The sequence below is a fragment of the Cetorhinus maximus genome, chromosome 19, assembly GCF_964194155.1.
Source record: "Cetorhinus maximus chromosome 19, sCetMax3.hap1.1, whole genome shotgun sequence".
Taxonomy (NCBI): Eukaryota; Metazoa; Chordata; class Chondrichthyes; order Lamniformes; family Cetorhinidae; genus Cetorhinus; species Cetorhinus maximus.
Window position 1 is genome coordinate 52427930 of NC_135897.1, and position 14870 is coordinate 52442799.

Consider the following 14870-nt stretch of genomic DNA (forward strand, 5'->3'; position numbering starts at 1 on the left):
GGCACCATCTGAAATTGCGATTTAAATCGCAAACTTCGGATGGCTCCGCCCAGGTTACACAAATAGTTATTCAGAAAAAGTTAGAAGAATTAAAACTCTCCTAACATCTGGGTAACTATCGTAAAGACACAGACTTCCCAGGGGTCTCCCTCCACCACCCCCGCCACACGGTGTCCCCCCACCTGCACCCAACTCCTCATGGGATTCCCCTTGATCCGATCCCCCCAACTCAGAAGGCCCCCCCGACACCCTGCAGCCCCAACCACCCTCCCCAGACCCAACCTCCCCTCCTGACCCCCAGACCCGACCTCCCCCCCCCCCACCCCAGACCCGACCTCCCCCCACACCCCAGACCCGACCTCCCCCCCCACCCCAGACCCGACCTCCCCCCCCACCCCAGACCCGACCTCCCCCCCCACCCCAGACCCGACCTCCCCCCCCACCCCCGACCTCCCCCCCACCCCCGACCCGACCTCCCCCCCCACCCCCGACCCGACCTCCCCCACCCCAGACCCGACCTCCCCCACCCCAGACCCGACCTCCCCCACCCCAGACCCGACCTCCCCCACCCCAGACCCGACCTCCCCCACCCCAGACCCGACCTCCCCCACCCCAGACCCGACCTCCCCCACCCCAGACCCGACCTCCCCCACCCCAGACCCGACCTCCCCCACCCCAGACCCGACCTCCCCCACCCCAGACCCGACCTCCCCCACCCCAGACCCGACCTCCCCCACCCCAGACCCGACCTCCCCCACCCCAGACCCGACCTCCCCCACCCCAGACCCGACCTCCCCCACCCCAGACCCGACCTCCCCCACCCCAGACCCGACCTCCCCCACCCCAGACCCGACCTCCCCCACCCCAGACCCGACCTCCCCCACCCCAGACCCGACCTCCCCCACCCCAGACCCGACCTCCCCCACCCCAGACCCGACCTCCCCCACCCCAGACCCGACCTCCCCCACCCCAGACCCGACCTCCCCCACCCCAGACCCGACCTCCCCCACCCCAGACCCGACCTCCCCCACCCCAGACCCGACCTCCCCCACCCCAGACCCGACCTCCCCCACCCCAGACCCGACCTCCACCCCCCCCGCCAGACCCGACCTCATCCCCCCAAGACCCGACCTCCCCCCTCCAGACCCGACCTCCTCCCACCCCCCTCCAGACCCAACCTCCCCCTGCTCCCCCCAGACCCGACCTCCCCCTCCACACTCCTCAACTCCTATCCACTTACTTTAGACACTTAGCTTCTCCCTGACCTGTCAATTTCAATCGGACCTTTAAACTTACCTGGTTTACAGCAGCTAGTTGTGACCCATTGTACAAATGAAACTTGTTTTCATACTCTTCCTAGTGCTTTATTAACCTGACAGCTGAAGTTATTGAAAGTAAAGGTGAGGAGTGATTTCTCTGCTGTGGATTAGTTGTGGAAGCTGGATCTTTTGCAGTTACTGATATAAAACTAGTGATGTGTTTTGTGTTGTCGGTGCCAGTGGACATGCCAGCGACACTGCCAGCAAACCACTCCCTGGCTCCTGGGCAAATGTCAATCATCCTCATATTCGTCTTGGGTCCCCAGAACTTTCACCCACTCTGACCATTGGGGTTAATGTTCCCTCACAGTTCAATCGCACATCACGGATCAGAAGCCAATTGAAAGTGAAATTAAAAACTTGAGACTTGTTGAATGTGTGCTCAGTAAACTGTGGGCTTCAGTTTGATGCAGTCCAACTTTGGTTGACAGGACATATGCTGCTTTCTGTAAACTGGCAAATGGGTTTGAATTCTCAACATTCAGGGGGTTCATTTCCTTTTTAATGTATTCTATTTTATTACAATTTGGTCCAAACACTTGTTACTGTCAACTATAAAGGACCAATTTTTGAGAAATTAGTAATCTTCAGTGATGCGTGTTGTAAATTTTTAAATTGTTGAGGCTTAAACAATATAAATGTAAGTATTTTGTTTAAAGTGCCTGTACATTATAATTAAGGCTATGGGGAATTGAGATAAGTATACCACTCTCCCACATTATTATGTGCAAGAAGAACTGAAAAGGAGGATATTCAGAGCATTAAACATGCCCATGCACTTTAATAAGAGCTATCTGACTAGCCCCACTTCCCTGGTCTTTCCCCATAACCCAGGGAATTGTTACTTTTTAAAGTTCCCTTTTCAAAGTTATCACTGAATCTGCTTCCACTACCCAGGAGGGCATTTGAGATCATCGTAACACATTGTGTAATAAAAAAAATCTGCATCACCAGATGGTTACTGACCCTCCTGCCAGTAGAAACAGTTTCTTATTTTCTCTATCAAAGGCAAACTGGAATTAAAGATTGGAGGCAAAACTGTAATGGAGCAATGGTCTGTCTTTAAATGGGAGACAGTTTGGGCACAGTCAAGGTACATTTCCACCAGGGGGAAAGGTAGGGCTAGACCCTATTACTCTGCTAGAGGGGTAAGCTTATAAAGATGCAAACGACATCCATTTCCCTTCAATGGTTCCTTTTTGAAATGGACCTTAACAGTCCCAGATGTGAGATGGGGCTACCTGCAGGAATAATGAATTTCAATGTCTGCAAGACCCCTGGTTTCATGATTATAATGTGTTCTTACAATAGGATGAGAGATTCCACAAGGATGAGAGTGAAACTCTTTTGTCCTTGTAACTGCTGTTGGAGATTTCCAGAACAAATGGCCAATCTTGAGTCATGTGACCTGAGGCAGCTATCTTTTGGTTCAGTAAAAGTCCATTTTAAAATAAGCAAAGAAAAGATAAAGTTTGACATACACAGCTTTTGATTTCTTTCATGTCTTATTGACATGTCAACCATCTATTGTTCTCCATTCTTTGTACGTTTTAAAAATGTATTTGACTCTTTTTTTCCACTGATATAACCTACTCTAACAGTGTTCTAGCTGCGGCTCAGTTGCCAGCACTCTCGCCTCTGAGTCACACGGTTTTGGTTTCAAGTCCCACTCCAGGGCTTGAGCACAAAAATTAAGGCTGGCATTCCAGTGCAGTACTTAGGGAGCACTGTACTGTCTTTTGGATGAGACATTAAACCAATTTCCCATCTGCATGCTTGATAATTGATGTCTCATCCTTCCTTCCCTCCTTCCTTCCCTTATTTTCCCCCTGCTTTATTTTTAAAAAAAAATCTTTTTCTAATCTTTTCTGTTGAAACCTACCTCAAAAATATTGGTCTCTGGCTGACCATTGGCTCCTAAAACCAAATTTTGTTTTTAGTGAATTGGGAAGTCTGATGGTTTTGACCAGTTTATGATTGATACACATTTAATAAAGTATCAAAGCTGAATTTGCTATTTACTACAGGGCAAATCTTACCTGTAGTAGCTGTCAAATTGGACCTGGATAACCTTGAAGATAAAAATGAATTTTGTAAAATTGTTTAAATGTTGTTGTTCCTTTAGTAACTCTCATGAGTTTTCTATACAGTTGAACCATGGCAGACATCAGTTCATCTCCATTGAAGCACTTTGTACAGGCTAAAAAGAAGATTAACTCAATCTTTGATCAGCTGTTGGAATATGTCAATGAAGGGGCAAGCTTTATTAAAGGTGGGACATCAATTACCAGTATTTTTGTAGATGTTAAACAATAGTTGACATTGCATTATAGAAAATAACAGATGGTGAGCCACAGATCTTGGGCACAATAACCTACAATTATTTTTGTTTGTTACACTTTGAGTTGTCTATTTAGCAGTGGAGAATAATAAATATGTTTTGTTTATATAATGTATGTTCCAATATTTTCGTGACCGTCACCACAAATCCACTTGCAGCCACCAATCCCATTCCTCCCCCGCCATTGTTTCAGGCTGAACTAAACTGTTCTGAACCTTGGCATCCTATTTGGCTGAGTTGAGAGTTGGGTTTTTGTCCCCATATCCCCTCCAATCAGCAAATTTGCCTACCTGAACCTCTATAATATTGTTTATCTCTACCTCAACCCACCTGTTTCTGAAACCCTCATCAGTGATTTTGTTGCCACCAGACTCAACTATTCCGATGGCCAGCCTCCCACCTTCCATAAAATTAAGCTCATCCAAAAGTCTGCTGTCCATATCCTAACTTGCACCAAGTCTTGTTTACCCCTCACTTCTGTGCTCATTGACCTACATTGGTTCCTGGCCTATCAACACCTAGAATTTAAAATTCTCATCCTTGCGTCAAAACCTGCATGACATCCCTCCTCCCTACCTTTGCAATATCTTCCAGCCCTACAATCCTCAAGAAGAACTCTGTTCCTCCAATTTTGGTCTCTTGTTCATCACTGACTCCCTTCACCCTACCATTGGTGGTCCTGTTTTCTGCTGTTTCTCTCACTAAACCTATCCGCCTCTCTTTCTTCTTTTGAGATACTTTTTAAAACCTACTTCTTTGATCAAGCTCCAGGTCACCTGTCCTAATGTCTTCCTCGGCTTGATGTCACTTTTTTTCAGATAGTACTTTTATGAAGCACCTTGGGACATTTTACTACAGTTAAAGATGATTTATAAATGCAAGTTGTTTTTGTTAAATATCTCCATGACGATTTGAATCTTAGAATCCCATCAAAATGAAGGATTGGAGAAAATAGCAACCCAGCAGCAGTTGGCAAAAATAGAAATGTTTGCAACTAAAGTGGCTGGAATCGGCGAGGTGCTGGCACGTAGACACATGAAAGTGGCCTTTTTTGGGAGGTGAGATACAAAATATTATATTATGGATCATAATTTACAGATTCATTGCTAGGTACAAAGAGGAAGGTCATATTTTCTGATTGAATAAATATGCACCTCCAAGGAGCAACAAATCATTCTTTTTAATTGAGAAACCTTGTCGAAAGTGTACGATGGTACCAGAATTCAGAAAAGATAAATCAAGAATTAATGGTTAGCTTCTGACTTGCTTGGGATTTTACAAACTTTTTAAGTTTGTAAGAGGAAGAAAAGACTTGCAAAAAATATTGAGTTTCATAGTTTTTGGCCAAGGGGAAAAGTGAATCAGAATGGAGATGCAGTGATAATCTTGATTTCAACACTGAAATGGGGGAAGAGCATTTAAGATACAATGTTTGAAACTCAAGAGAAACAGAAGAAAAGTTATGACACATTGCAAAATATTTGAGGGTGAAGATTAGAAAAGGTACCTACCACCTATCAAAAAGCAAACTTGTTTCTTATATCTTGTTCAGCAGTGCAAGAGGCGTGAGAAGAATTTTCCTAAATACAAGAATGGTATTGAAATATTTGTTGGCCTTGGCACATGAACACTAGCTTTGAAGAAGTGAAAGCAACAATGTTAACAGTAATTTCCCCATTGATGTGCCTAAAGAAAATCGAAAGGGGAAATAGAGAGAGAAAATTATTGCTTTGATGATCTTAAACCTTAGATGCCAGGCAGGATGTAATATTTATATCAGATCTTTTAGCAGTTACTTTATTTTCTTATAGTTTTGAGCCATTGACCCTACTTTCTATAAGTAGTTTTGAATTCCCCAGTCACCATTACCCATTCTTGTATAATACTGTTACCCTGACATAAATGAGTTGTTGATCTTTGAGGTTCTGTTTTCTTTATTCAGATGGGAGTTTTCTGAGTTACTGATTTTGAGAGAAACCATTTTTTGAAGTTATTCCGCTTTGAATTTGTCACAGAACAAGTAATGGGAAGAGTACTGTAATCAATGCTATGCTATGGGACAAGGTACTACCCAGTGGCATTGGACACACAACCAACTGCTTCCTCAGCGTTGAAGGAACAGATGGGGACAAAGCCTATTTGATGACTGAGGACTCTGATGAAAAGAAGAATGTGAAAGTAAGGACATGTTTGTTTAGAAATACATGGTACTGGAAATATGGGTATTAAGGTTGTTTGCAATTAAGTCAAATCTTGTTTAAAAATTGAATTTTCAAATAATGCAGTTTTTTTAAAGATAAGCCTTGTGAATGTGCTATTGACATAGCAGTTTCTTCAATTCAACATATCCACCTACATTTTCAAGTGGAAAATGGTTATTTGGGTGCAGTATCGGGGTTGCCAGTAACTATGGAATTGCACCTCAACACACATTAAAGCATTTGTGGAGGAATAGAAAAACTCAGTTCCTATATTGTCCCCAACACAGCTTTTCTTCCTTCTCTCAAACCCATTCTTACCCCTTTCCCTGTCACCACCCCCTGGAATGTGGTTGCTATCTTCACCTGATATGTCAACTGTACTTGACTATTCCCAAACCTCAATCCTATGTTCTCCTACTGTCTCTGGCTTCAGCCTCAATGCCACTGCCTCCTAGCTTGAGTCTCTAGTCTCTTACTTTCACTCTTACCTATCTGTATCCCAACAATCTTTGGATAGCCTGTCCTGCCTGATGCATATTATCACCTAACCCAGTGCACATTGACAGCTGTCCTATTGTAAACCCTGGGCATTTAAAAAAGAGGGTAGAAATTGGGTACAGAAATTAGAGGACTAAACAGAGACATTGACAAATATGCATAAGAGTGGAAAGGTACAACAAATGAGACTAGTGCAGAGAGTCACAGAAAAAAAAATCAGAAAAATAGAGGCAGTTAACGTGTCTGAGCTATAAAGAGAAAGAACTGTGCAAAACAAAGAGCAGCACAAAGAATTGTAGTAGAATCATGAGATAATTATAGCACGAGTTCAACTACAACATCTTATATTTTCAAACTTTTATAATGTTTAAAATTTCCACAGGAAATCAGATATGTATAGGGGAAATGGATCCTCAGCCAGAAGGGAGATATTAGGAAGGATAACTGAAACTTTGGTTGAAGAAAAGGATTTTGAGAAGGTTTTTAAATGTGCAGGTATTTAGTTGAAGAATTCCAGAGAGCAGAATCCAAGGACTAAAGGCTATACCATCAATCGAAAGGCAAAGGAAGGAGGTATATGCAAAAGACTGCAGCCAGAGAAATAGTATGTTTGCAAGGAATATGAAGGAACTTAAAGATAAGGATTATAAGGTGAATACACAGGGGAACAGGCAGACAGTATAGGTCAATGATGGCAAGGATGGTGGACAGGCGGATAATGTGGGGCAAGATACGTGCATCAGAGTTCTTGACAAGTTGACGTTTGTTAAGATTGGAAGGCCAGCAAGAGAATGTTAGAATAGTGGAATCTGATGAGAGCAAAGGTATTTACAAGATATCAGTAGCAGAAAGAAGGAAAGACTTGCATAAATACAGCACGTTTCACAGTCACCGGACCTCTCAATGCACTTTACAGACAATGAAGTACTTTTGAAGTGTAGTCACTGTTGTAATGTATGCAGCCAATTTCACACAGCAAGCTCCCTCAAACAGTGATGTTATAATGACCAGATAATCTATTTTTGTGGAGCCCACTGGGGATAAATATTGGCCAGGGCACTGGGGATAATTCCCCTGCTCTTCTTCGAAATAGTGCCATGAAATCTTTTACCAGAGAGGGCAGTTTAATGTCTCATCTGAAAGACAGCACCTCCAACAGTGCAGCACTCCCTCAGTACTGTACTGGAGTGTCAGCCTTGATTTTTATACTCAAGTCCTGGAGTGGGACTTGAACTCACAATCTTCTGACTCAGGAAAGTGTGCTACCAACTGAACAATGGCTAACATACAAAAGGCTAAGATAGGGGTGGAAGTGGACAGTACTATGAAGGTGAAAGCAAGCAATCTTGGTGATAGAATGAATATAGTGTTTCTAGCTCAATTCCGGAATGAATAGGGCACTAAGATTGCAAACATCTTGAGATGGTGACCAGGGTGGAGTTTGGAATCTGTAGTAAGGGAGTTCTTTGGTCTTCCAGTTTTGAACTGGTTGTAATTAGCTCTTAATTAGTTAGCATAAGACTTGTTCAAGGCTATATGTTGAAGCAGTCTTGACAGCACAGTGGCACCTATTGGATTGAGAAAAAGTGGTGGAGAAGAAAGTTGCTGTTCTTGGCATCCATGTGAAAGTTGGCCCTGTGCCTGTGAATAGCCTTCTGATAGGCAGCATGTAGCTGAGGACGTGACCAATGTAGATCCTTGGGGGAGCTCAAGCTGGCAGTGTGTAGGAAGAATGAAAGGCTATTGCTGGAGATGCACTGACTACATTTAGGTACATAAGAATAGAATTGTACTAGGGTAGTCTCACAGAGCTGTATGAAGGAAGGGAAGTGTTGGAGGATAATGGCATAACGCATAACAGTGGAGAAGTTAAGAATGGATAATGCATTCCTGTTAAAACATTAAAAATGCTGCTGTCTTTGGTTAGAGCTGCTGCATTTTGAGGAAAAACCAATCCAGACTGGGGTGTTTCAGGGAAATGAGAATGAAGCTGGCAAGTGACAATGTGTTGAGACCTCTGAGAAGAAAAGGACATTGGAGATGTAATAGTTAAAAACAGAAGGGGCCAGAATTTTGTTTTGAGGGCAGGCAGTGATTTTGAAGGAGCGAGGTAGGTTGGCTGGCCATGTGCAATCATGCGGCAGCCAGCCAATTAGCAATACACATCGAGGCATCTGGCCAGTTGTGTAGCGGGGGTGGGCAGGAAGTTGCCAACCCCGGTGTTACCTCGCATTGGTTGAAGGCCTGGGTGTCACATTTAAACAGCACCATGACAAGCATCCACTCCCTACAAGCCAGCAGCATTCTTCTGCCTGTCTGAGAGAAGGATTTTAAATTTGAACTACTGCCACCCTATCCCAACCTGCCACACTTGGATCTCTGGAGCAGCACGCGATCACTCTGCACCCTCTCTGTCACCTTCCCCCCCTCACCCTCGACCTTCCCTCCATCCTCCTAGACGGGTTACCCCTGATTTCCTAGGAGGAGTATTTGCTAGAGTGGTTGGGGAGGGTTTAAACTAAAATGGCAGGGGTGGGTGGGAACCTATGCAAGGAGTCAGAGGAGGGGAAATCAAGGACAAGAACAAAAGACAGAAAGGGGAATAAGAAAAGTGATAGGCAGAGAAATCAAGGGCAAGACAAGAATCAAACAGGGCCTCAGTGAAAAATAGTGGGAACGGGACAAGTAATGTTAAAAAGACAAGCCTTAAGGCTTTGTGCCTTAACGCGAGGAGCATTTGCAATAAAGTGGATGAATTAACCGCACAAATAGATGTAAACAGGTATGATATAGTCGGGATTATGGAGACATGGCTGCAGGGTGACCAGGGATGGGAACTGAACATCCAGGGGTATTCAGTATTTAGGAAGGACAGGCAAAAAGGAAAAGGTGATGGAGTTGCATTGCTGGTTAAAGAGGAAATTAACGCAATAGTGGGGAAAGATATTAGTTCCGACGATGTGGAATCTGTATGGGTAGAGCTGAGAAACGCTAAGGGGCAAAGAACATTAGTGGGGGTTGTATATAGAACTGCAGTGGTGATGTTGGGAATGGCATTAAATAGGAAATTAGAGACACATGCAATAAAGGAACATCTGTAATTATGGGTGACTTTAATCTGCATATAGATTGGGCAAATCAAATTAGTAACATTACCATAGAACCATAGAAAAGTTACAGCACAGAAGGAGGCCATTTGGCCCATCTTGTCCATGCCAGCCCGAGGAAACCCAGGTGCCCTTTCTAATCCCACCTTCCTGCACCCGGCCCATAGCCCTGCAGCTTACAGCGCTTTAGGTGCAGATCCAAGAGAGGAGAATTCCTGGAGTGTATGCTGGATGGTTTTCTGGACCAATACGTTGGGGAACCAACTAGAGAACAGGCCATCCTATATTGGGTATTGTGTAATGAGAATGGAATAATTGGCAGTCTAGTTGTGCCTTGGGGATGAGCGACCATAATATGATAGAATTCTTCATCAAGATGGAGAGCGACGTAGTTGATTCTGAGACTAGGGTCCTGAATCTTAATAAAGGAAACTACGAAGGTGCGAGTTGGCTATGAGGGATTGGGAAACGTTACTTAAAGGAATGACGGTGGATAGGCAATGGGAAACGTTCAAAGAGCGCATGGGTGAACTGCAACAATTGTTTGTTTATTGTCTGGCGCAAAAGTAAAGTAGGGAAGGTGGCCAAACCATGGCTTACAAGGGAAATTAGAGATATTATTAGATCCAAGGAAGAGGCATACAAATTGGCCAAAAAAAACAACCGACCTGAGGATTGGGAGCAGTTTAGAATTCAGCAAAGGAGAACCAAGGGATTGATTAAGAAGGGGAAAATAGAGTACGAGAGTAAGCTTGCAGGGAACATAAAAACTGACTGTAAAAGTTTCTATAGGTATGTGAAGAGAAAAAGATTGGTGAAGACAAATGTAGGTCCCTTACAGTCAGAAACTGGAATTTATAATGGGGAACAAAGAAATGGCTGACCAACTAAATACATACTTTGGTTCTGTCTTCACAAAGGAGGACACAAATAACATACCAGAAACGTTGGGGAATACAGGGTTTAGTGAGAGGGAGGAACTGAAAGAAATCAGCATTAGTAGGGAAATGGTGTTGGAGAAATTGATGGGATTGAAAGCAGGGCCTGACAACCTATATCCCAGAGTACTTAAGGAAGTGACCCTGGAAATAGTGGATGCATTGGTGGTCATCTTCCAAGATTCTATAGACTCTGGAACAGATTGGAGGGTAGCTAATGTAACCCCACTATTCAAAAAGGGAGGTAGAGAGAAAACAGGGAATTATAGACCAGTCAGCCTGACATCGGTAGTGGGGAAAATTCTAGAGACCATTATAAAAGATTTAGTAGCTGAGCACATGGAAAACAGTGGCAGAATCGGACAGAGTCAGCATGGATTTACTAAAAGGAAATCATGTTTGACAAATCTACTGGAATTTTTCGAGGATGTAACTAGTATAGTTGATGAGGGGGAGCCAGTGGATGTGGTTTATTTGGACTTGCAGAAGGCTTTTGACAAAGGCCCACATAAGAGATTAGCATGTAAAATTAAAGCGCATGGGATTGGGGGTAGTGTATTGAGATGGATTGCAAACTGATTGGCAGACAGGAAACCAAGAGTAGGAATAAACAGGTATTTTTCTGAATGGCAGGCAGTGACTAGTGGGGTACCACAGGGATCGGTGCTGGGACCCCAGTTATTCATAATATATATTAATGATTTAGATGAGGGAACTAAATGTAATATCTCCAAATTTACAGATGACACAAAGCTAGGTGGGAGGATGAGCTGTGAGGAGGATGCAGAGATGCTTCAGTGTGATTTGGACAAGCTGAGTGAGTGGGAAAATGCATGGCAGGTGCAGTATGAAGTGAATAAATGTGAAGTTATCCACTTTGGTAGCAAAAACAGGAAGGCAGATTATTATCTGAATGGCTATAAATTGAAAGAGGGGGATGTACAACAAGACCTGGGTGTCCTTGTACACCAGCCGCTGAAGGTAAGCATGCAGGTGCAGCAGGCAAATGGTACGTTGGCCTTCATAACGAGAGGATTCAAGTACAGGAGCAGGGATGTCTTACTGCAATTATACAGGACCTTGGTGAGACCACATCTGGAATATTGTGTGCAGTTCTGGTCTCCTTAACTGAGGAAGGATGTTCTTGCTGTAGAGGGAGTGCAGCGAAGGTTTATCCTGGGATGGCGGGACTGTCATATGAGGAGAGATTGAGTCGGTTAGGATTATATTCGCTGGAGTTCAAAAGAATGAGGGGGGATCTCATAGAAACCTATAAAATTCTAACAGGACTAGACAGGGTAGATGCAGGAAGGATGTTCCTGATAGTGGGGGAGTCCAGAACCGGGGGTCACAGTCTGAGGATACCGGGTAGACCATTTAGGACTGAGATGAGGAGAAATTTCTTCACCCAGAGAGTGGTGAGCCTGTAGAATTCGCTATCACAGAAAGTAGTTGAGGCCAAAATATTGTGTGTTTTCAAGAAGTAGTTAGATATAGCTCTTGGGGCGAAAGGGATCAAAGGATATGGGAAGAAAGCAGGAACAGGCTATTGAGTTGGATAATCAGCCATGATAATGAATGGCAGAGCAGGCTCTAAGGGCTTAATGGCCTACTCCTATTTTCTATGTTTCTATCACCCTAGCCTTGCCCTCTGTGAACCTCGACCCATGCACTATCACCCTTGATCAACTGTCTGTCAACCCAGGGACCTTGAACCTGCCCCCATCACCCTCAATCTGTCAACTGTCATTCTCAAACTTCCCTATATCACCCTTGACCTGCTCTTGGTTACCCTCATATCTGCCAGCCTCACCATTGACCTGCCTTCAATCATCCTTGATCTCTCTATCATGCTTGATCTGCCTTCGGTAGAGATTGAGTGCCCCTCTGTCGTTCAGTTCCCCTGGCCGAACAAAGTTCCCCATACAAGAAAAGCAGCTCCTACTCACTCCAAGTCCCCTAGGAAGACTACTTCGTCTGCTGCACACCACCTTTACCAGTCATGAATTTAAATGTACATTTTTCTCATTTGCTGCCGACTTAATTGCAAAGGTACAATTTAACCTGGCGACCATGTGTTTTAATGAGTATGCATGACATGCTGATGGATTAAAAATAGGTTCATACCACTTGTCATCGGGAACCACGATCCACCTTTAATCTGCTACCAATTTACTTCTCAACTTTCTCTGACATTTTACCACACAATTAGGTGCTCTTGCTTGTCTCATCTCCTGTTCCCAGGAGCTTCACTAGATTCTGACTGATGTAGGGATTCCCAGGATTTTTACAGCCGATTATGCACCATTTACATTAAAGTTTTTGCCTTTCTGACTTGAATGAGGGAAAAAAGATTGTACCTATGGAAATGGCAGGGATAAGAGAGTCTCTTTATTTTTCTGGCATTAAGGTCATTGATAAAAGGTAAAGGGGAAATTAAATAATGTGACAGTGACATACCAGAGGTAAGGGTATTAGGAACTTAAAAGGAAGGTGTAGGGGAGAACAATCATTGATGGAGGGTTTGGGACATGGCTGATAAGGGTAATGAAAAATTAGTCAGAGAAAGATTTATGGGAGATTGCAATCATGAATGCAGAACATAAGAACATAAATAGGAGGAGGAGTAAGCCATTTGGCCCCTCAAGCCTGCCCCACCATTCAATACGATCTTGGCTGATCTGCCCCAGGCCTTAACTTCTTTCGTGCCAGCTCCTCATAGTCCTCAACTCCCTGATATTTCACAAATCTATCTACCTCCTCTTTAAATACGTTCAGTGATCTAGCCTCCACAATTCTCTGGGGCAGAGAATTCCAGATATTCACTACCCTCTGAGGGAAGAAATTCATTCGCATCTCAGTTTTAAGAGAAGACTTTATGATGAGGTGGTCTCAAATATAGGTAGGGGAGTTTGTATTGGAAGGAAAATTGAGTTGGGACAAGAGGGCAGTGAATTTGAAAGAAAGTTGAGGTGGAGTTTGAAATCACCAAGGATCAAGAATCATTTGGTGCACAGCGAAGGGAGACCACCTTCGGCATACAACTTTGTGATGCCTTAAATTACAGGTAGAATCCGGAGTTGTATATGTATGTGCATTTGTATATATTGTCTAGATTTTACTACTCCTTTACAACCCTTTAAGAAATGCAGTGGGTTGTGAATATGTTGGCTAGTATTGATAACAGAGGAGAAAATCTAGGTATTTGCATCCTCTTGAAGGGCTAGTTTATGTGTGTGGAAATATTAATATGATGCAATCTGGATGTTGAAGTGTTTTTTCATCTTAATTTCTGCCTGATCCTTTTATCTATTAATACAACATTTATTGAAAATGCTATGGTACAATGTGTAATAATATATACTTCTGTGTTTTTAGACAGTGAACCAACTGGCACATGCTCTCCATCAGAATGAATACTTAGATGCGGGTTGTCTAGTCCGTGTTTTTTGGCCAAAATCGAAATGTGCTCTTCTTCGAGATGACTTGGTGTTAATGGACAGGTCTGATGTAACCCAGAATAATTTGAAATTGATGTATTTATAAATTATTAATTAACAATATTGACTTTAGGTGCAATTTTTTTGTTGCAACTGGGTAGAAGCAAAAACACTTATTATTTGAAAAATTCACGCAGTGTTGGGCATATGCTTTATTGTGTCCATTGTGTTTATTTTTTAAAAATTACTAAGTTGACATTTCAAAATGTTTAAATGTTAGATACTTTTGATCCAAGTCTAACTGATGTTCCTCTCTATAGCCCTGGCACTGATGTCACCACAGAGCTGGATAGTTGGATTGACAAGTTTTGTCTGGATGCTGATGTGTTTGTGTTGGTAGCAAATTCAGAATCAACACTTATGCAAACTGTAAGTGTGTATTTTTTTTAAAAGTTAATTGCATTTTAAAGGTCATGTCCTAAAAATAAAGTTGTTCCTTTCTAATTATTTCCACCACTGTTTCCATCCCAAGTGCTACTTACAGGGAACTTTCATGTAAATCTCTGAATTAAAGTAATTTAGCGATTGTTGCAAATTGTAATATATGGTAGCTGTGTACTAGTTATATAAATAAAACTCCAAGTTAAACTGGATGCTACAACAAACGCAGAATTTATGTACCAAACTGTTTTGATATCAATTTAGCAACCTTATACTGCCCCTAGCTGATTTTTTTTTTTGTTCATGGGATGTAGGCATTGCTGGTAAGGCCAATATTTATTAGTCATTCCTAATTGCCCTTGAGAAGGTTGTGGTGAGCCACCTTTGTTGTGCAGTCCACATGGTGTAGGTACACCCACAGTGCTCTCTCTCATGGTTGATACAACTGAGTGGCTTGCAAGGCCATTTCCGAGAGCAGTTAGAGTCAACCACATTGTTGGGGATCTGGAGTCACGTTTAGGTGAGACCAAGTAAGGATGGCAGATTTCTTCCACTGAAGGACATTAGTGAGCCCCTTGGGTTTTT

The 14870-nt window shown here is 43.1% G+C and overlaps 1 protein-coding gene across 1 annotated transcript in view; it reads left to right on the forward strand.

The window, feature by feature from the left end:
• Nucleotides 1-14870, forward strand: part of LOC144693806 (mitofusin-1-like) — an 80534-nt gene that overhangs the window by 468 nt on the left and 65196 nt on the right. The window contains exons 2-6 of the mRNA XM_078563855.1: nt 3470-3591; nt 4583-4718; nt 5676-5838; nt 13783-13907; nt 14165-14273. Of these exons, the coding sequence (XP_078419981.1) occupies nt 3477-3591; nt 4583-4718; nt 5676-5838; nt 13783-13907; nt 14165-14273 (648 nt within the window). The 5' untranslated portion in view covers nt 3470-3476. The remainder of the gene's footprint in view (nt 1-3469; nt 3592-4582; nt 4719-5675; nt 5839-13782; nt 13908-14164; nt 14274-14870) is intronic.